This window comes from Leucoraja erinacea, chromosome 32 (genome assembly GCF_028641065.1).
Source record: "Leucoraja erinacea ecotype New England chromosome 32, Leri_hhj_1, whole genome shotgun sequence".
In the NCBI taxonomy this organism is placed as follows: Eukaryota; Metazoa; Chordata; class Chondrichthyes; order Rajiformes; family Rajidae; genus Leucoraja; species Leucoraja erinaceus.
This window is the reverse complement of record NC_073408.1, coordinates 3,876,821-3,900,423: the sequence shown is the minus strand read 5'-3', so window position 1 is coordinate 3,900,423 and position 23,603 is coordinate 3,876,821. Positions and strand designations below refer to the sequence as shown.

General features: G+C 40.3%; 1 protein-coding gene across 2 annotated transcripts in view; it reads right to left on the bottom strand.

The window, feature by feature from the left end:
• Positions 1–11,460: 11,460 nt before the first annotated feature.
• Positions 11,461–23,603, bottom strand: part of cbl (Cbl proto-oncogene, E3 ubiquitin protein ligase) — a 105,290-nt gene continuing 93,147 nt past the window's right edge. For both annotated transcript variants that reach the window (XM_055660586.1, XM_055660587.1), the window contains one exon: positions 11,461–22,341. In XM_055660586.1, coding sequence (XP_055516561.1) covers positions 22,070–22,341 — 272 coding nt within the window. In that variant the 3' untranslated portion in view covers positions 11,461–22,069. The remainder of the gene's footprint in view (positions 22,342–23,603) is intronic.

Genomic DNA, 23,603 nt, shown 5'->3' with positions numbered 1-23,603 from the left:
TTATCGTGATTTAAAATTAAAAAAAAGATCTTTGCTTTTTGCCAGTTAGCATTTCAACGGTTTCATTGTTTCTGATATTCTATACAATCAGTTGTTTCTTGAATATTCACCAGTGTTGTTGTTGACCAAAGACACATCTTTAGTCAGAGGGTGGTGGTTCTGTGAAATTCTTTGTCACAGAAGGCTGTGGAGGCCAAGTCAGTGGATATATTTAAGGCAGAAATAGATTATTGATTAGTACGGGTGTCAGAGGTTATGGGGAGAAGGCAGGAGAATGGGGTTGAGAGGGGAAGATAGATCAGCCAGGTTTGAATGGAAGAGTAGACTTGATGGGCCGAATTCTTCTCCTATCACATGAACACATGGTTTTATTGATGGGGGGGGGGTTTCGCACTCGCTAGAATTTAGAAGATTGAGGGGGGATCTTATTGAAACTTACAAAATTCTTAAGGGGTTGGACAGGCTAGATGCAGGAAGATTGTTCCCGATGTTGGGGAAGTCCAGAACAAGGGGTCACAGTTTAAGGATAAGAGGGAAGTCTTTTAGGACCGAGATGAGAAAATAATGTTTTACACAGAGAGCGGTGAATTCTCTGCCACAGAAGGTAGTTGAGGCCAGTTCATTGGCTATATTTAAGAGGGAGTTAGATGTGGCCCTTGTGGCTAAAGGGATCAGGGGGTATGGAGAGAAGGCAGGTATGGGATACTGAGTTGGATGATCAGCCATGATCATATTGAATGGCGTTGCAGGCTCGAAGGGCCGAATGGCCTACATCTGCACCTATTTTCTATGTTTCTATCTATGGAGCAAAGGAAATAGGTAACGTTTCGGGCCGAAACCCTGAAGGAAATAGGCAACGTTTTGGGCCGAAACCCTGAAGGGTTTCGGCCCGAAACGTTGCCTATTTCCTTCGCTCCATAGATGCTGCTGCACCCGCTGAGTTTCTCCAGCATTTTTGTCTACCAGCTAATCACTATCATCATGAGAGTCTCAGGTTTTCACTGGCGGTTTTCATGCAATTCATCAAATTTGTTACGCAGTGTTGAATACTCTGACCTCAGGTGACCTGAAGGTGAAGTGTCAGGAGTTCATACACTCACTGCACACACACACACACACACACACACACAGCAGTCCCTGTGATTTACCGCTTACTGTTACCCAGACTCCAGCAGGCCACTTGTCAACGTAGTTATTCTCAAAACAAATCGCAGGCATGTGGCTTCACTCAGCATTCTGTCAGATTCTACAATAGCCTTCTGAGGCAGCAGGAAAGCTGCAACTCCATTGCATTCAAACATTTTTCACAGCAGCCTTCCCCAGCCAGCTGCCGACATAATTGCTAACTCAGCTGAAGCAAATCGAAGGCCGTTGAAAGCCGAGCCAACAGCTGTTGTGGTGCAAAGATCATCGTCCAGTTGGTGTTCAGGTCCAGGTACTGTTAATGAGGGAACAATGCGCCTCTTATACACTGAGGGGCTGCCTGTTCATGCAGAGATCACAGTACCTGCAGGTAAGGTTAAGAATGTTTTTCTTGCTTGTTGCAATGTTATTCGAGCATTTCACGGCTGAACCACTGCCATTTGACATCCAAGCGGAAGGATTTCCAAAGTTGTGGCCCGTGGCAACACCTGTTCGTGTGCCGAACGGCTGTGCCTGTTCAGAACAACCCCGACATTCCACTGCACACAAGGCCCATGGCCTCTCCTCTGGCTTCTAACGTTTCGGAGATTGGAGATCACAGAGATGATGATTCTGAGGGAGGTTCATTTCATGGAGGGCTCAAAAGTTCGTGCTCATAAGTCATAGGAACAGAATTTGGCCATTCGGCCCATCAAGTCTGCTTCACCATTCTATCATCTCTGGAGAAAAGGATGCTTCCTTCTTCAACATCACCTATTCCTTTACAGACAAACGTGCTGGAGAAACTCAGCGGGTGCAGCAGCATCTATGGAGCGAAGGAAATAGGCAACGTTTCAGGCCGAAACCCTTTCAACACAGACTGTGTAACTGGAGCTTACACGGTGGCACAGCGGTAGAGTTGCTGCCTTACAGCGCCGGGGACCCAGGTTCAATCCTGACTACGGGTGCTGTCTGTTTGTACCTTCTCCCCGTGGACTCGTGGGTTTTCTCCGGTTTCCTCCCACATTCCAAAGACGGGCAGGTTTGTAGGGTGACTTGCACCAGATTAGTGAAAGGCAGACAAGCAAGGATTCATCTGGAGTGCACCACGTTCAAACCTATAGGAGTAGAATTAGGCCATTCGGCCAATCGAGTCTACTCCACCATTCAATCATGGCTGATCTGTCTTCTAATCCCATTTTCCTGCCTTCTCCCCATAACCCTCGACACCCGTTCTAATCAAGAATTTGTCTATCTCAGCCTTAAAAATATCCATTGACTTGGCCTCCACAGCCCCCTGTGGCAACGAGTTCCACAGATTAACTACCTTCTGACTAAAGAAGTTCCTCCTCGCGTCCTTTCCAAAAGAGCGCCCTTTAATTCTGAGGCTTTGACCTCTGGCCCTAGACTCTCCCACCAGTGGAAACATCCTTTGCAAGACCACTCTATGATATGCCTGACATTAAACTAAACTTTCAACTATTATCCCTATTTCTAAACTTGATGCATTTTTATACTGCCTACCCATACTGAACTTTTTTTGTAAACCTTATTATGTGTTTCTCCAGAATACCAAGTTACATCCTTCCTCAGTTGTGCTGCTGCAAGTAAGAGCTTCATTGTTCTGTTGGGGACATATGACAATAAGAGCCTCACTCTTGACTCTTGAGGGTTGTAGGTTAATTGGCTTCGGTAAAATTGTAAATTGTCCCTAGTGTGTAGGATAGTGCTAGTGTACGGGAGGATCGCTGGTCGGCACGGACCCGGTGGGATGAATGGCCCGCTTCCGCGCTGTATTGCTAAACTAAACTAACCAGACTCCCTCATGCGCCTTTTAACTCTCCAAATCCAATGACTCTGTGACCTTTCAGTCCTCCCACCTGTACAATCAGCACCAAACGCTAGCAAAATATGAAGTGCAGAGTAACTCAGTGAGCCAGGCAGCACGTGGAGAGTGGGCAGGACATGCATTCATTCAGGACCTTTTTTCACACTGATTGGAGCAAGGGAGAGAAAGTCGGAAAGAGACATGGAAGTGGGACAAAGAACTTGGTTTCCTTTAGATTAGTTTAGTTTAGTGATTCAGTGCAGAAACAGTGCAGTGCAGTTGGGCCCATTGAATCCATACCGACCAGCGATCCCCGCACGTTAACACTATCCTACACACACGAGGGACAATTTCACATTTATACCAAGCCAATTAACCTACAAACCTATAAGTCTTTGGAGTGTGGGAGGAAACCGAAGATCTCTGAGAAAACCCACGCAGGTCACGGGGAGAACGTACCAACTCCGTACAGACAGCGCCCGTAGTCAGGATCGAACCCGGCTCTGTAAGGCAGCATCTCTACCGCTGCGCCACTGTGCCGTCATACCTGACGCTGCAGCCAATCTCCACTCACACCCCAAAAACCAGCTTTTACAGTCAATTGTAGGGCACTACAGTACCTTAGCAAACGGAGAGACCTTGGGATTCAAGTCAATATTCTTGAAAGTGGGTAAATAGGATGGTGCAGAGTTCAGTCACATGGAATGCTTGCATTCATAGGTCAGGGCAATGAATATAAAAGTTGCGGTTCTGTTGCAACTTTACAAAACACTGACGACTGTAGTGTGCAGTTCTGGTAGCCACAGCTCAAGAAGGATAAGGCTGTGCTATAGAAGGTGCAGAGAAAATCTACCAGGATGTTACCCAGATCGGATGATTTTGGTTATGGGGAGAGATTGGTGTTTTGCCTGGAATAAGGAGCAACCTAGACCTAGAGGTATAAAAAAAAATAAAAATAGGAGGTACAGACAAGATGATCATCTATCCAATGGCAGGGGTATCAAAAACCAGAGGACATCAGCACCAAGGTGAGAGCAAATATATGAAGGGCATTTGAGGGGAAACTCAGTGAGCCAAAGCAGCAATTTGGAGATCTCTGCCAGAAGTGCATGATGAAGTCAGGACCTTTCTTGAGGTTGATTGGATTTACTCAGGCAAGGTCGGAAAGGCATGCAAGTGGAAAAGATACAGGTTTCCTTTAGAGTAGTTTAGTTTAGTGATTCAGTGCAGAAACAGTGCAGTGCAGTTGGGCCCATTGAATCCATACCGACCAGCGATCCCCGCACGTTAACACTATCCTACACACACGAGGGACAATTTCACATTTATACCAAGCCAATTAACCTACAAACCTATAAGTCTTTGGAGTGTGGGAGGAAACCGAAGATCTCGGAGAAAACCCACGCAGGTCACGGGGTGAACGTACCAACTCCGTTTTGATGACGCCCGTAGTCAATTCGAACCCGGTCACATTTTGGAGGAAATCATCAAGTGTTTTTATGCGCCACTGTGCAGTGATACCTGACGCTGCAGCCAACACAGCAGAAATGCTCACTTTTCCCACGAGACAAACAGCTTTGTACAGTCCCTTGTAGGGGATGCTACAGTACCTTGGCACCGTTTCAAAACGGAAGACCTTGGCATTCAAGTCAATCTCTCAACAGTGGGTCTAAAATAGAATGGTGCAGAGTTCAGGAACATGGAGTGCAGGCATTCATATTACAGGGCAATGACCACATATAAAAGCACGGTTCTGTTGCAACTTTACAAAACACTGACGACTGTAGTGTGCAGTTCTGGTAGCCACAGCTTAAGAAGGATAAGGCTGTGCTAGAGAAGGTGCAGAGGAGATCTACCAGGATGTATACACAGATCGGATGATTTTGGTTATGGGGAGAGATTGATGTTTTGCCTGGAATAAGGAGCAGCCTAGACCTAAAGGTATAAAAAAAATAAAAATATGAGGTACAGACAAGATGATCATCTATCCAATGGCAGGGGTATCAAAAACCAGAGGACATCAGTTTAAGGTGAGAGGACAGATATTTAAAGGGGATTTGAGGGGAAACTTTTACACAAAAAGCAAGTGGAATTTGGAAATCTCTGCCAGAAGTGATGATGGTCTGTGATAATCATGAGGTTTAAGCAACATTTACTCAGACACCCAATTAGGCAATGCATGGAAAGATACAGACCTAATAAGTACATAGGTTAGAAGAGCAGAATTAGGCCATTCAGCCCATCAAGTCTATTCCGCCATCATGGCTGATCTCCTCAATCATCCTCAATCTTGGCTGATCTATCTTTCCCTCTCCGCCCAATTCTCCTGCCTTCTCCCCATAACTCCAGACACCTAATGTAGGTGAATAGGATTAGTGCAGATGGGTGAAAAGGTCATGGTGGACCGAATGACCTATTTTGATGACTCAGTGGGCAATTCTATCCCAAGTCACATTTTGGATGAAATCAATCAAGTGTTTTTATACTCCAGTGCAGTGATGAGGGAGGCAACACAGCAGAAATGCTGCTTTTCCCACGAGACATGTAACAATACTCTGTACACTCCCTTAAGTGGATGCTGAAGATTACATGGCACCGTTTCAAAACAAAAAAAGGCAATATCTATCTCTCAACACTTCTAAAATAGAAATGACTTTTGTGGAACATGTGAGTGCAGGTTTAGTGGATTACAACAATGACCACATTTCCAAAGCACTCCACTAGTTGTGAAAAACAACATTGGACATCCTGAAAGGGACATTGAAAGCGTACAGAGATATGCTCTTCCCCTTGCCAAACATAGTCTGCCCTCTGATCATTATCTCAGATATCCTCCAGTCCCATTTCTCCGTTCTTCTCACAATTACGTCTGAACCCTAACACTGTCCAAGTCCCATTCCTATTACTTTCAAAGTTTTCCTTTCACCAGACTAACCAACAACTGCACCAAAAAAATTATTGATTAAGCACTTACATTATTCAACAGGTGAATGGAACTTATGAAAGAGAGTTTTTTTTCCAAATTATATTATTACTGATAGAGAGGAGAGGCCGTCCTTCACATGAGAAATTAAATAAAGGAACTCCACTTTCCTTTGTTTAGTTTGGAGATACAGCATGGAACCAAGCCCTTCAGCCCAGAGTCCATGCTACCAATTGATCACCTGTTCACTCTAGTTACATGCTATCCCATTTTCTCATCCACTCCCTACACACTAGGGTATCAATTAACCTACAAACCGGCATGTCCTTGGAATGTGGAAGGAAACTGGAGCACCCGGAGGAAACCCACCCAATCAAAGGGAGAACGTGCAAACTCCATACAGACAGCACCCATGGTCAGGACAAACCGGGTCTTTGACGCTGTGAGGCAGCAACTCTATCGGATGCGCCACCCCTTTCGGGAGATGAAGATCTTATGATAATATTCAAAGGATGGGAGTTGCCTGATCACAATTTAACCTCAGCTAAAAATAAAACATTTTATCCTTCAGCACTGAATTTTTTGCATAACTTCACAGGTTCCCTTCGGTAGTGACAACCAAACTTACAAAAGTATTTATGGCAGTGAAGTAGTTTCGGACATCTCGGGATTGTAAAGTGGACTATAAAGATGTAAGTCATTATTCGGTGACAAGTTTGTTATGCAGGCCTGAGAAAATCAAATAACATTGGAAGCTGTAGCAGACCGTCTTTAGACGTTACAATACGTTCAACGAGAAAAAGGGAGTGTATTTATTAACCTACTGCTCCCTCTGCTGACTACTGAGAATATGACAGAAGGGCAAATATGGGAGCAGGCCAGTTATTCTATTAAATTGGCTTCTTGGCAAAAGTTATCATTTGATATTTACGGGGTCATGGAAACCTTGTGGTAGATTATTTACTATGGCACGGTGGTGCAGCGGGAGAGTTGCTGCCTTACAATGCCAGAGTTCCGGGTTTGATCCAGACTGCGGGTGCTGCCTATACCAAGTTTGTATGTTCTCCCCGTGACTGCATGGGCTTTTGCCAGTGCTCCAGTTTCCTCCCACACTCCAAACACATACAGGTTTGTAGGTTAATTGGCTTCGGTAAAATTTGTAAATTGTCCCTCATGTGTTAGTGTACGGGAATTGCAGGTGGATCTGGCCTCGGTGGGCCGAGAGAGCCTGTTTCCGTACCGTATCTCTAAACTAAAATACATTGTTCAAGAGTTCAAGAGAGTTGTACATTGTTCAAGAGTTCAAGAGAGTTCATTGTCATGTGTCCCTGATAGGACAATGAAATTCTTGCTTTGCTTTAGCACACCACAACATAGTAGGCATTGACTACAGAACAGATCAGTGTGTCCATATACCATTGTATAAAAATATACACACATGAATAATTAAACTGATAAAGTGCAAATAAACAGATTATTGGCTATTAATGTTCAGAGTTTTGTCCGAGCAGAGTTTAATAGCCTGATGGCTGTGGGTAGTAGCTATTCCTGAACCTGGTCGTTGCAGTCTTCAGGCTCCTGTACCTTCTACCTGAAGGTAGCAGGGAGATGAGTGTGTGGCCCGGATGGTGTGGGTTCTTGATGATACTGCCAGCCTTTTTGAGGCAGCGACTGCGATAGATCCCCTCGATGGACGGGAGGTCAGAGCCGATGATGGACTGGGCAGTGTTTACTACTTTTTGTAGTCTTTTCCACTCCAGGGCACTCAAATTGCCGAACCAAGCCACGATGCAACCGGTCAGCATGCTCTCTCCTGTGCACCTGTAGAAGTTAGAGAGAGTCCTCCTTGGCATACCGACTCTCCTTAATCTTCTCAGGAAGTAGAGGCGCTGATGTGATTCAGTGGATGAAAAGACAAAATGGTACAAATGTGTGTTTACAAAAAGTATTAACAGGGAGGTCAAGGATATGTTTTTGATGTAGTGTGGCCAGAATGGACAATTGTCAGTAACAATCCCATGTTGAGCATTTATGAAAAATAAAAATTCTGGAAAGGATAATTAAGTGTAGGGCATTGGTAGGACAATGGTACTCCATTAAACAGCTTATTCAAAAAATATTTGCTTATTCTTTTACCTAAATATATTCATTGGGGTTGTCTCACTGAAGTTCTTGAGAGTCAGAAGCTGGCGTGTGCATTTTCCAGTTTAATACAAAGAATCCGACAAGGAAATGGAAACTATCAGCTACCACCACAGTTTCCTTGGAGATAAGACAGGTTCAAGAATAGCATTTAGAATAAACACAGAATGCGTTCATAAACACAGTCGATGGTCTGTTTCTCATGGTAGGCTAAAACTAGAAGGTATAGGTTTAGAGGTGGGGGTGGGGGGGGGAGGGGAAAGGTTTAATGGGAGCTTTGAGGTAATTTTTTCACACAAGGAGTAATTGGTATGTAGTGTAGAATGAGGAGCCAGAACAGATTTAGTTTAGATGTGTAGGAAGGAACTGCAGATGCCGGTTTAAATCGAAGATGGACACAAAATGCTGAAGTAACTCAGTGGGACAGGCAGCATTTCTGGAGATAAGGAATGGGTGACATTTCGGGTCGATACCCTTCTTCAGACTGATTTAGTTTAGAGATACAGCACGGATAGAGGCCCTCCAGCCCACCGAGCCTGTGCTGACCAGCAGTCCCCGCACACTAAAATTATCTCGCACATTAGGGACAATTTACAATCTTTTACCAAAGTCAATGAACCTCCAAACCTGTACGTCTTTGGAGTGTGGGAGGAAACCGGAGCGCACCCACATGGTCACGTGGAGAACATATAAACTCTGTACAGACAGCACCCATAGTCAGGATCGAACCTGGGTCTCTGGCGCTGTAAGGCCGTGACTCTACTGCTGCACCACCGTGCTGCAGACTTGGGGGGGGGGGGGGGGGGGGGGGGGGGGGGGTTTTTGTTCTTTCACTATTTACATTGAGGAGCAGGGAAGTGGATGGAGGGATTCATGTGGGGGTGGAGGGTATTCAGGAGCAGGTTACCTTGTTATAGAATTTAATATTCACCCTACTTCCTCCTAGATGGAATAGAGTTCCCCTGGTTCCCATCTTTCACTTCATCAGTCTTTGTATCCAGTAGTGACTCTTCTGACATTTCCACCAGCCTCCTTAACAGGTTTGATATCTTTCCTTTCTCACCCTTTTCTGCCTTCCACAGGGAATGCTCTCTCTGTGACTCCCTGGCTCACATCACTCCCCATCCATCACCCCCCCCCCCCCCCCCCCCCCCCCCCCCCCCCCCCCCCTTGCCCCAGAGCCTTTACCATCATCAAAATCATCAAAACCCAAGCCACTCTTCCAGATGAGGCAGAGATTCACACATACCTCCTCCACCTTCATCCATCGCATTTGGTGTTCTCGATGTGGCCTCCTCTACATCTATGAGGCCATTGATGCATTGTGGCAAGCTAGAGGCAGGTATTTCATTCCAGTTTCACTGAACACGCAATATGTTTAATCATAATCATAGAGCCAACATACCTTCAGTTTTATGTGATTTACTTCCACGAGACGTCAGCCACTCCTCTTCCTTCTATCACATGAAGTTAAAGGATTCTCATTTCTCAGCTGTCTTCTCAAGCGAAGAACAGAGCCGATTATTAAAAGTTTAAAATTTCACACACGCCAGGTGCAATCTCATGAATTATAGAATAACACTATATACACTATTTAGGAGCCAGTTCCTGTTGTAAAAACTAAACAGTTTGGCCTCTCAAGTCTCAAAGAAAGATATAGCATAAAATATCATAAATGTTGGATGTCTATGCGTCCTTTAAGTTTCTTTGCATCATTGCCATTTACATCCCTTACTTTTGTGGTATCAGCAAACTTGCCCTCCTCAGCCAAATCATAGATTCTAATAACAAAGCCCGAAGTAAGGAACCCAGAATACCTCATAGCCTGCCAAGCTGACTGACTGACTCATTCATTCCTGTTTGTTTTGTTTACCTGTTAACCCATGCTTAATATATACTGTTACCCTGACCAATGCACTGTAACCAAAATTTCAAATACATCCATATTTGTTTTACTAGATATGTTTGAGGATTTTTTGATATTTCCTTCCTCTATGTTGACCATGCTCAACCAACATTTTTCCCATTACCCATATTAAGCTGACAGATATTTTTCCTGTGTTCTCTCTACTTCCTTATGTAATGGAGTCAACAGTTCCAATCAGCGGATACAATTTCAGAACCTATACAATTTTCACAAGAATTTACACCATGCTAATCAAAAATCTGTCAACTCCACTTTAAAAATACACAATGACTGCCTCCACAGCCTTCTATGACAATTAATTCCACAGATTCACCAACCTCTGGCTAAAGAAATTCCTCATCTCCTTTTATAAAGGTACAGGTATGTCCTTTTATTCTGAGGCTCTGGTCTTAGACACCCAAAATAATTTGGGAAGATAATCATACCATTCACTACTTCAATACTATTTCTATCAAAACTTTTGCAATCAGGTCACTGGGATTTTATCAGCTTTGATGTTCATTAACTTTTTTAACAGCATTTTTTTTTTTAACTAATGCTATTTTTACTAATGCTATTTTTCTTTTGGTCAATTGCACTGAATCCTGTTCTCCAGTTTTTTGGGTATTTTATATTTCGCTGTGAGTGCAAACACAAAATTATTTATTCCTCTCCCACTTCATGACACTGTTATAAATTATCCTGTAATTATCAATATAAGGACCCTAGGGGGCAATGCCCAAGGAGTTGCATGTATTAGCATTGAGGAAAAACAAGGGATTTGGTATTTGAGTGAATTTAGTGATAAATGCATCGATGAGAGTGATAAAAAAAAGAGGTTGGAGGTGAAAAAAATCTATTCGAAAGACACGACAGAAGATCTTGTCTTTAAGTGAGAGGAATTGTTGATTCAAAAATATACGGATTAGACATGGATAGGAAAGGTTTAGAGCAGTGGTTCCCAACGTGGGGCGTACGCCTCACAGGGGGGCAATTTGAATTTTTAAGGGGGGCAATTGAGCACGACTGAGGTCTGGGTCCAAATTTTCGATTTTTATTTTTTAGGATTTTCCATCAGGTAAACATATGTAGTTTATGTTTCAGATGTTATTTTGAGTAAATAATTTTTTGGGGGTAAAAAAGGTCTTTATTGTGTAGTTATTACAACCAAGGTATTGGCGTTTTAAGCTTCTTCAGCTGAAACGGAGTTCACTTTTTAAATGATAAGAATTATATATCACCACATGGGTAGGGGGCATCAGGATTTTAGAGGTGATTAGATGGGGCATGGCCAAAAAAAGGTTGGGAACCACTGGTTTAGAGGGATATGGGCCACATTTAGGCAGGTGGGCCGAGTGTAGATGGGACACGTTGCATGGGCATTTGGAGGTAACAGGTAGAGAATTAGCCAACAAATGGAAAGTTCATGTAACATTATTTTATCAGTTGTTGATTTTGATGTTCTTGATTTGTTTTCCCCCGCCCCTTCCATTATTTATATCCCTCAATAAAGAACAGCAAACAAATTTGTGATTTCAGTACATATTTAATACAATTTTTCACAATAGCACTTTCCATTTATCATTTTTTTTAAACACTTACCAACAGTCAGAGAGCACTTAAATGAATATAAATTAATTGCACAAAACTTTCCAAATCTGCAATGAGGTTAGGAGTTTAAAAAAATTACATATTGCAAGCACAAAAACCCTGAACAAAGTGAAAGATCGTTCTACATCAGTGCAGAATTAAAAAAATCTCAGGAGACGAACACATTGCTCGAAACAGACACTGAAACTGACCAGTGTGGCCTTAATGGTGAGACTCAACTTCCAACATATCAAAAGTGTTGGAGTCATCTCTCACAGTAGCATTTTCACCAAAATTAAAATCTTAAGGTTACAGTATTTAAGAAAAATACCATGACTTAAACGTCCTTCAGTTCTGTACATTTCTACATTTATAACATTGAACATACGAAATTTACATTTTTTTTCTCAGAGGCTATGAGGCAAAGCAAGTGCATATTTGGAAAGTTGTTGAGTACTCAAAATGGGTTAATATTGAGAGCCATTCAGAAACATGTTAGCTTTGGGTAGCTCCTTGCTAAAGTTATGTGTGGTTATGCTGTCTCCACAGCATTTGTCTCCTACATTTGTCTTCAATACCAAGCTAGAAGACTACAGCAGGCAATATCAGATCTCACACTATGGCAAAATTAAACTGGGGCATACAAAAAAAAAGTGATACTCAATTTGCAAAGTCTCCCAATTATTCGGGTCATCGCATCTCATACAAAGCACAGTCCCATGTTCAATTTGGAGGAAACAGTAATGCTACAAATAAATTTAAACCTGAGCCCCCCCATTTCTCCATTTATCTTTGTGGATCTCAGTTCAATAATTCTTAGAAGGAATTATTCTCTTCTTATAAGTTGTGTAGAATCATTCATTCATTACAAGAGTTCCCCAGTGGAAGATTTGATGTTATTTATCACTAAAAAATAGTCAATCTGTTGTGAAGTTCAACTATTTGATCGATTGGGCTGTCGGTAGAATGTTCATCTTCGAGCTAGTTATGCATGTTCGTCCTGTACAAGTGGCCAGAGGTCATACACAAAGATGAAGCTCCAATACAGAACTGAGGACCTGTTGCATTCTCGGTAGTCACGGCCCCAATGAAATAAAACCAGTTTGCTCACTAAGATGGATGTTAATAATCTCACTCCACCCCCTCAAGAAACAAAGATTTGATCCCTTTTCCCAATTTCTTCCTCAACGATAACCACAGCAAATGGCCATTCATTTCACTGCAATTTGTGGATTATTGTGTGCAAAACCCTTGAGTTTTTCACTGTACCTCAGTACGTGTGACAATAATCTAAACTGAAATGAATTTGAGTTTAGTTTATTGTCATGTGTACCAAGGTACAGTGATGCATCCTAACCAGTCAGCAGAAAGACAATACATTACAATCGAGCCATCCACAATGTACAGAAATACTTTGTATTTACCTACTTAACAGTCAGTAAAAGCAAAAGTAAAACATCAAATGAAGTATAGACATCTGTTAGACATACAAGGTGCTATATTATCCATGCCTTTTTTGCTTCCTAAGAGCATATCTCTGCAATGTGCTTCTGCACTGGAGACATCCACGGACATCAATAGTGAGCCCAAAAATCTTTGCACTATCACTGTGAATCAAAACCTATCAAAAGTCGCATGTAATTCAGTGCCATTCCTGTGGACAGAATGTTCCTTATTTTAATGAATGATTTTAAATGGATTAGAAAGCTTGACATAAATAATCTGAATCATATGCCCTGATACTCTGAATCATTTCTGTATTACATCCATCATAGACACAATGACCCTCTTTGTTGCTTAGGAAGTCTGCCAAAGATTGGAACCATCAGACATTGCACTGATTAAATGTAACTCTGTCTGAAATCCTGAGGAAAGAACTAAATATCAGATGTTACAGAAAAATAATAAACAGCGTACAAATAAACATGTTCCCTTAGTCAAAATCTAACCCTATTTTTACAGAAGAGTGCACGAGGATAGGCAAAGGCAAAACTATAAAAGCAGGGTGGATAAAATATAGGATGCATGTTGCCACTGCAAACTCAAGAGATTTAGACGGAAAAAGGGTTTCAATCGTTTTTTTTTTAATTGTTTATATTGCAAAAATGACCCCGATCTGAAAATATAATGCAATATTAGCTGAACGCCTGCCAATCAATGTAGGACCAAGAATCATTAACTTTCAAGAAATCTCAAGCCTTAATTTCAACACAATCTCATAATAAGAGGTTGTGAAAACAGATGTTGAGTTTGTAAACCTGGTGAGTGAATCAAGTCTACATTTTGAACTGCATAAAACAATACAAACTGAACTAAAGCTTATATTCCATTCAGAAATCTGCAGCCTGCGGGCAGCTGTGTGACAACAAAGGGAGACAGTGACACCTTTCACAACATGCTACGGATATCATTAAATTACTTTCATCTCTCAAACACCGAGGTCTGCATTGGTAGCTTCAAATGCAAAATCCCTCCCAAATTACAAAGAATTACAAATGCAATGTGCCTAACATTTCAGGAATTGATTTTTGTGGATTTTAAATTCAGAATATGATAGTCAAATCTATATTTAACAATAATGCACAACTTTAAGACAACATGATTAATCTTGTATTTTAAAAAAAAAACGTTCTTCAAAAGTTGCCAGACATCATGGCTCACAGATTAGGTTTAGTAAATGGAACCAAGAGACTGATAGGCCTTTGTGTGACCATATTGCATAAACCCCGTGTTTGAGTTAGTGCGCCATATCTCAATCCTCATGGCCGATCACTAGCCTTATGATGCAATATTATCTGTGGATGGATTGTTGTTTGCTTTCCCACAAAAATGTATAAACAATTCCGCTGGTTAAATCTGTCACTAACACAATTATTTTAAATATTAAATTTTCATATTTATTTAGTTAATTATTAAAAACATATTTTCAAGAACAAATATTTATTGAACATGCAACGAATATTAATTTAAATAAGCTCCAGCATACAATGCACACCAAACCACAAAAGACAACATTTTTCTTGACACTCTTTGTGGCCGGCGAAAGCTCCAATGAATTGGTATGTTTAATCTCTGGCTTGGGTTACCTTGTGCCCCACTTGACTGAATTTCTAAATAGATGGAGCAACATTAAACAGAAATTGCTCACCCAGATTCCTAAGATAGACACAAAGTGCTGGAGTAACTCAGCAGGTCAGGAGAAAAAAAAAGGATGGGTAATGTTACGGGCTGGAACGCTTCTTCAGACTGCCCAGATTCCTATTCATGTTGAAAATAAAATCATCACTAATGCACTGATAATACTGTCCCACCTCCCTGAATGTGTTAAGGGATGGACCCATTCCATAGGTCAGTGGAACAATGCAATGTGCTCCATCCTCAACTGCTCAGTGTCATGTCGTGATCAGGTTTCTGCCTCAATGTCAAATTAACTATCCTTTTTAGGGCTTAGCGTACTCCCATTTATCACCTCATGTGGCCACAAGGTGAAGTATTGCCTGAAGAATTTGTGTGGTGGAAAAAAAGTAATAAAAATCACCGGAATGCCACACAACTTTCAATATTCCAAAAAGAAAATTCAATGGCAGGATAGGTTCCAAGCATAACTGAGGGGGAGAATATTAAGATTTTTAAACAACATATCATTAAATTAAAAGCATGGCAACCATTTTGAAGTCTTGAAATTAATTTCAAAATAGAATATAACAAAGACACAAGCCTTGTTTGCACCTCAAACCTTCCTTTTTGGGGAAAGTGAATCAAAGATTGCACATCACTCTCCTGCTAATCTTCCTGAAAATATTTGGCACAATGTTCTGAAGGCTATTATTTATCTCATAAGTTGCACACAACCTGGCAAACCAAAACAGTATCACTTTGGTTAATAATTTAATTAAAATTATTTTTGCATGTTATTTAATTACAGCCACACAAGTACAACATTCACGGTTTTTTAAACAATTTTTCAGGTGAATGAGGTCCGAATATTAATTCTAGATATTTACCAATAATTATAAATGACATTAACAGAATACGTTAAACTAATGTAAAATGGTGCAACCAACATTAACAAGCTATGAGTCACAAATTACAGTTACATGTTTAAGAAGGAACTGCAGATGCTGGAAAATCGAAGGTAGACAAAAATGCTGGAGAAACTCAGCGGGTGAGGCAGCATCTATGGAGCGAAGGAAATAGGCAACATTTCGGGTCAAGACCCCTCTTCAGACTAATCAGTCTGAAGAAGGGTCTCGACCCAAAACGTTGCCTATTTCTTTCGCTCCATAGATGCTGCCTCACCCGCTGAGTTTCTCCAGCATTTTTGTCTACTTACAGTTACATATTCAGATTTATAATAGCAAAACCACTGATTTAACCACCGTCATTTCCTATCTGTAGCTCAATATACCAGCAACTCCTTCAGTAAGATATACCTGGTATTCTTAGGAGTCACAAGCTGCCCATTAAAATATGCAACATACATGGCAATCTTCAACTGGAAACTACTACCAACTATGTATCTAGAAAGATGAACTGGGTTAAAAATTACGAGATGACCAGGACATAACAAAAGTACATTTTTCTTATACTACCCATTTCATCAGTATGATCACACAGACACATTCATCCAGTGTTCAGTCCTACCTGACATCACAATATTGAGACCACAAGTTTTGTTCAGGAAATAGATAAGTGAATCATAGCCAACTTTCCATTCCCAAGTATAAACATAACTGTCTGCATTCAACAAGATGAATATTACTCTTCAAAGTTTTGAAAACATTACGGCAGCAAATTAGACACATTGTAACTCCCAAGTGAAAACAAGTTATTCCCCGCAAGAATATCTTCAACCTTGCAAATGAAGTGAAAGATAAGGTTAATCATTTAGAATTATTATTCTGTTAGAAGTATATATAGTTTCATTGTACGCTTAGTCTTTCCATTAGTGATAGTGATAGGAGAGCTGTTAGTAGTGACAACAAGACCAATATTGCTGACCACAGTACAGACAGGGTTATTAAAAATCTCGTTTTGTCAATTTAACATTTTGGAGGGTCAGCCTAAAGATAGCTTTGATCGTTTGAGTGGGGATTTTAAGGTTTTGGGAGACTGGTAATAGCAGGGCAGCTGAGATTTGCGAGAGGAAGATTCACCGGGATGTTGCTTGGATTAGTGAGTATTAGATGTAAGGAGAGGTTGGCTTAACTTGGTTTGTTTTCTACCTAAATCTTTGGAGGTTGGGGTTGACCTGACAAGTATGTCTAATTATGATAGGCATAGATATTGTAGATAGTCTTTTTTCAAGGATGTATATGTCACATACTAGAGGCCTTGGATTAAATGTGAGAGGGAGATTTACGTGCAAGCCTTTTTTGACACAGAGAGTGGTAGGTGCCTGGAATGTGCTGCCAAGGGAAGTAGTAACAGATATGATAGGAATGTTTAAGAAGCATTTTGACAAGCACGTGAACAGGCACTTGGGCACATGTACAGGAATGGAGGGGTGTAAACCATGTGCAGGAAGATGGGACTAATCACAATTTGTATCATGGTCAGCACAGACAACAGGGGCTGAAGGGCTTGTTCCAGTGCTATATAGTTCTAGGTCAAGGTCACACTAGGATATCACTCTACTAGACTATTACACCAGAATTGTAATGGAGGGATTTATAGCTTTGCAGTTTCTATGCTCTCCCAGTGACTGTGTGGGTTTTTGCCAAATGTTATGACTTCCTCCCGCAAACAAGTGGTGGTAGATCAATTGGCTACAGTACGCAAGTGCCAACAGGATTCAAAAGGGAGCGGGATTGACATGTTGAAGAGAACAAGTTGCAAGTCCATAGGGAAATAAAGAGGAAAGGGATTGCTCTGTTGGGAGCAAGCATGGTCCAGAATATCTCAATCACCTTTTCCTGTGCCATAGCACCTAAAAAATATATTTCAGGGTATAGAATTTGCTGTTTCACTGAAAATAGTGTGCATGCAATGAAACAGATCCCAGAAGGTTTTACTGCTTCCAAATTAAAATCGTTCAAGTATCTATAGTACCATCCTGGCAACTATTATGGATCAAGAAATTCATTGTCAATAGGATAAAAATTCAAAACTGGGACTCAGAGATCAGAGATCTCAAAGGGAATAGATCAATAAGATTTATTTCAGATAATGTCAATGATATCTGTATCAATAGAGAAAACATTTGTCTATGCATGTGTGAACTTGTTCAGAAAAATATATAGGTATAAAAAAAGGACACAAATTGCTGGAATGACTCAATGGGTCAGGCAGCTTCTCTGGGTAATATGGATAGGTGACATTTCAGGTCAGGACCCTTCTTCAGACTGGTCTGAAGGTCTTATTTAGGGATGCACAGTATGGAATATGATGAGATGAAGGCTTGTGTGGAGCTAATAATGATGGCTCAAGTATCCCCACACTTGGCTATCTGTAACTGCAGATTGGAGAAGGCAGGGCAAGCTAAAGTATCTGTTTTAAATAAAAATTAGAAGGGGCCTTGACATTTTGTTAATAGAGCAATAAAAAACAAGTTATGGATGAAATTTATGCCAAAACTACACAACAAACCCAGTACAAGTTCAAATCTGAACCCCAAACTTTCAACAAGGTGGGGGCCTTGGATAGGAAGCACAGCTTTACTAGAATGTCTGAGCCCAGTAACTTCAGGTATGTAAAGGTACTTGGAAAAATCTGGTTAAGGTTGGTTCCAGATCTGGTAACAGTTGCTCAAGGTAATCAGTATCCTTGAAGGAACAAAGGAAGAAACAGACATTCCTAACAGAGGAGTTTGTTTTAAGGTGACTGACAAAGAACCAGATAATGTAACAAAGTTTAAGAAGGAACTGCAGATGCTGGAAAAATTCAAGGTAGATAAAAGTGCTGGAGAAACTCAGCGGGTGAGGCGGCATCTATGGAGCGAAGGAATAGGTGACGTTTCAGGTCAATACCCTTCTTCCGACAATGTAACAATGCTCTTTTTTTAAACAAACACCATCTGCTACAATTTGAAATTCAGGTAGTTCTGCCACAAGGCAGTAGTTGCATTCCTAAGAAAACTTACATTATAGAAAACCTCATTATAAAAACATTTATGTCAATGGAGAAAAGGTGGATAGGGCTAGAGCGTTGCAGACTAGCACTAACAAAGTTGTTTTTCCTGCATGATTTTGAAACAAAATCTTTTGAAAGTTACAAGTTTATTTTTGTTGCTGCAAGCTAAGAATACTAAAGGCTGTATGTTACATAATTTAATCAATGTACAAGTATCAATGGAAGCGATTAGTTATAAATGTCAATTGTCACCCGTGGTAAAAGTGAGAGACTGTGTTCTTATTAGACAATGGTGTGATTACTGCTGGGTGGTTGTTCTTTTCCCAACTATATTTTTTTGCAAGATAAAAAAAATTCTGCTTGAGTAACTTTTATGTGGTTCTCTAGTTCTCAACTGAAAGGTGTAATAACCCATTCAGCCTGTTTAAAACAGATAGTGTTCCCCAATTCATCAATCACATTATATCCAATTTGCAAAATGCAATAACGCAGTCTAGAGGAACTACATGTACACTGCCATAGTGGGTGGTTGAAACAGGTTTAAAGGTAATATTAAAAATTGATTTAAATAAATAACTAAAACAATATGTGGGAAAACAGACGAGTGGAATTGATAGGATCAATCTTCCAAAGCATTGACATAATCGTATGAGCAGAAGATCAGAATATTCTATGCTACTGTTAAATGATCCTCAATAGATACAATAAAAATTAAATATGTTGAAAACCACTGAGAACTCATGGAATTCCTGAAACTGCAACCTTGCCTTTCCATTAGAGATATCCGAATGGGATGCACAATTTACCAGAAACACACCATGCATTGGAAATGTTGATCACAGCAGATTACTCCTTTCTCAAATGAATGTATGAAAGATACTAAAGAGATTTGTGTGTAAAGTATGAAAGTGCTATCCTGCAAGCTATCGCATGAAGTAAATGACCAGATGACCCACTATTTTGCAAAAACAGTTGGGTATAAATCCCACATGCTCACAGAGCTGGCGTAGGAGGAGAGCATGTGGGGGGGTGGAGATGGGTCAGAAGTGAAGGGGACAACCCAAGATCATTAGCGTTTCCAGCAGTTAACCTATGCTACTTCATAGCAGCGATCTTTTAAATTAAAAAAAACTGCAGATTCTGGAAATCTAAAACTAAAAACAAAATTCTGGATTAGCCAACAGGTCAGGCAGCATCTATGGCAAGGGAAAAGAGTTAACATTTGATAATCTTTCATCTGAACCTCTGTGAATTTGCTTGAACATGGTATACCAGGAATCTATTCTTATTAATTTACACTACTCCAGGCTTGGAAGATGAGGGAACAAGAGCATTCAAGACCTTAAATTATGACATGCCCTTTTTCACGCAATTATTTACTACTGCTGTAAAATTTATCACAATTTCACGACAACTTCTCGATACATCAGGCCAAATTATACCTCATTTGTTGAGCACAAGAGTAGGGTGAAATTGCATCCATCATTACCTCAAACTAATATTATATGGTAAGAAATGTCACGTACACCAGAACTGTCATTACATAGCATTACATAGGTTTTGAAATAAAAGCACATTTTTTCACCATCTTTATATTTGATCAAAAATAATGCTAAAAGTATACCAGACAAAGTTGGCCTCCGACATTTGAGCAAAATCTAGTTATCGGGAAGTACAGAACTGCACATTGGACTCAATATTACCCAAATCAACTCGCACAGAACAGCAACAAATAGACTAATAGAACAAATAGAAATTAAATGAACTGCTCTTAATCCAATTTATCACGTTTTGTCTTCAAATGTTTCACTTTCCTCTCAAACGATACTGACATCTTATAAACTTGGTCTATTGTACTATGATAGGTTACAGATCCACTGTAACCATTGCCGCTCCTGTGCAATCTTAATGTAGACAATTTTTCATCCAACATAAGACACTTTCAATGTGTTTTTAAAAAAAAAATCAGTTCAAATCACAATTCAGTGCAAAAACATTAACTAATTTCCTAAGAGCAGAGGTACAAGTATTTATTTTTTTATTGGAAACTGAATGTGCCCAAAATAAAAACTTAGATGCTGGAAATGTGAAATAAAAATAATTAAAAAAAAATCCTGGAAATACTCAGCCGATCAGGCAACATCTATGGAGAAAGAAAGAAAATTCTCATGGGCAAAATATAGATTATGTTTTGTCAAAACAAACCTACGATAAGAGCTTCCCTACATAAAACTCTGCTCCTCTCTTCATTGATGCTGCCTTACCTGTTGAGTATTGCCAGGATATATGGTTTGCAAGTCCAATATGTCATGTTATAAGGGCATGATTAATGTACAAGAAAAACATTAAGGGTCAAGCTGCAATTTTTCAATCCTGACTTTCCTCATGTACCTGTCATTGAATGCACTGTGATATCTTTAGCTATAACCCAACTATTGTTGAAACCAGGAATGATTCAAGGGTTAGCGGTACATAAAAGAAACTGCCCTAAAATCTACCCAGTGGAGTGGTCACTTTGCAGCAAATTGCATCTTCAATTTTTAACTTTTACATTCAAGTCACATTTTATGCACAAGTATTTCAAAAAGGGAATATACAACTCACAAGGTGCACAGGGGCAGCCTTCTTGCCACTACTGATGTAACTAGCTGCTGCAGGACTTTGCACCATTGGCTATGATTTTCCTTTTTTTGAACCTATATGATTTGGAATTCAATTATCATATTCACGTTACTGCATAAAAACAATTTGCTAATTAAATTTTGTTTTGTGCAAACGACATGTTTGTACAAAAATAGACCCCTTTTTTTCTGAATGGCAGGCTGATACAAGTGCTAACCTAGGTCCACAACAATAATTGCACATCTCAGCAGCAGGCATTTACCAGCAACAGCAAGTAGGTGCCCATGTTAAAGCTCATTACTCTGGTACCATGACTCTGAATCCCAACTATTATAGTACTTTAAACTTAATTTACACAAAGCGTGCACATGTAGAGAAGGGCTTGTTACAGCATAGAATAAGTCTTTCAATATCATACATTCCATACTTCAACTTTGTGCTACAGTTTGTGGGAAAGTAGTGACATTCATGCATGATGTGCATTTGCTTGTAGAATTTAAGGGAATTCACATTATATTCAAATTATTTATTATAATCAGACAAGAATAAACCAATTGAAATCATATTGTAATGGATTGTAACACTTCTTGCTAAATGATCACTGCCCTTAAGAATGTAACTTTGTCAAGGTCAAGTATCTTATGATACTTTCAAATATAAACTTTTTTTTTAAAAAAGCCCACAGTTGGAATGGAAACAACGCAGGGAGCTACCGTCCTTCAGTGTATCAGTAATTGCACAGACCTGATTATTCAAATTGATGAGGTGGTAGGGTTACATGAGGCACGGCATCACTCAAGCCGAAGCTCTGATTAGACACTAACCCGTGAGCACTGACTTGCCAGAGTCAGTGTCCTGAGGGTGGTTACGTCGCGATATGTGCAGGGGAAGGAACAGACACAAACTCACGAAGAATATTTTTTGCCATTTCCACGTTATTTTGTGCAATAAGCAATGCCTTTTGTATATCCTGATACGAGTAGCCCTGGCTCAAGAGGCTGTTGATCTCAGCTGACAGAGTCTGTTGCTGTTGCGGCAGCAACATGTTACAGCTGTTTGATCGATTAGGACTGAATTTGCGCTCAGAGTTGATTCTGCGAGGTAAAGGTTTGGGGGGTCTTTCAGGCGCAGATGAATCTGTGGAAATTTAAATAATAGAAGTTAAGAGACACAATAATCTGAGATTTTCATATGTAAAAATTTCTCAAATGTTATGCTTTCCTGAAGACATATAGGTTTAAAGGCACTAACTATCATATCAGATAGGAATCAAAATTCTGCACGGTAAATGTCGAAGGGATCAATCGTAGTCGCTGCCTCAAAAAGACAGCCAAAATCATCAAAGACCCACACCATCCTGGCCACACACTCATTTCACCACTGCCATCAGGAAGAAGGTTCAGGAGCCTGAAAACTTTAACATCCCAATTGAGGAACAGCTTCTTCCCTACAGCCATCAGGCTATTAAACACAACAATAATTAAGGTCTGAACTGCAAAAGACTATATTATTATTGCACTATATTTGTTATTTATTGAACTTTTTCTTTTTTTCTCTTCCCCCGCTATGTACTATGTTTACATATTCTGGTGTGCTGCATCCGGGACATATGACAATAAAACACTCTTGAATCTAACCTTGATATTATGTCGATACCTCTTGTGGCATTAATACTTTTTTTCTTTCTTGCATCACTTAAGTTGCCATAATATTATTATTTCATTATTTTTAATCCATTATGTTATTTCTGACACTGCTCTTCCACCCTATTTCCTCAATGTGTCAAAATCAAAACATTTTAGTTTCCAATTCTAATTCAAGCATTCACAAAAAAAAAGCACCATTTTCCTTTCATGCTACAATCTACAGACCTTTATAATATCTCAGTGTTATTGATTATTCAGCCTTTAAAATTTAGTCATCCCGTGCTGCGTATGCATGGCGATTCATCTGGGCTTATCAACTAAAAAACAAACGATGAAACAAAAGCCAAAGCATGGTAACAAACTCATGGGATATGATGGAAAAAGTATGGGGGCAAGTGTTAAATCTTCTGTGGTTGCAGGGAAAATTACCCAGGGAAGGGGTGGTTTGGGTGGGAAGGGATGAGTGAGCTAAGGTTTCGCGGAGGGAGCGGTTTCAGCAGAAGGTGGAAAGGGATAGGGATGGGAAGATGTGACTGGTTGTGGGATCATGTTGGAGATGGTGGAAATGTTGGAAGATAATGTGTTGAATGCAGAGACTGGTGAGGTGAAAGGTGAAGACCAGGGGAACTCTATCCTTGTTCTTTCAGGGGGAAGTGGGAGCGAGAGCAGAACTATGGGATACAGAGAAGGCGTGGATGATGGATCCATCTATGACCGCAGTGAGGAAGCCACTTTTACTCAAAAGAAGACATC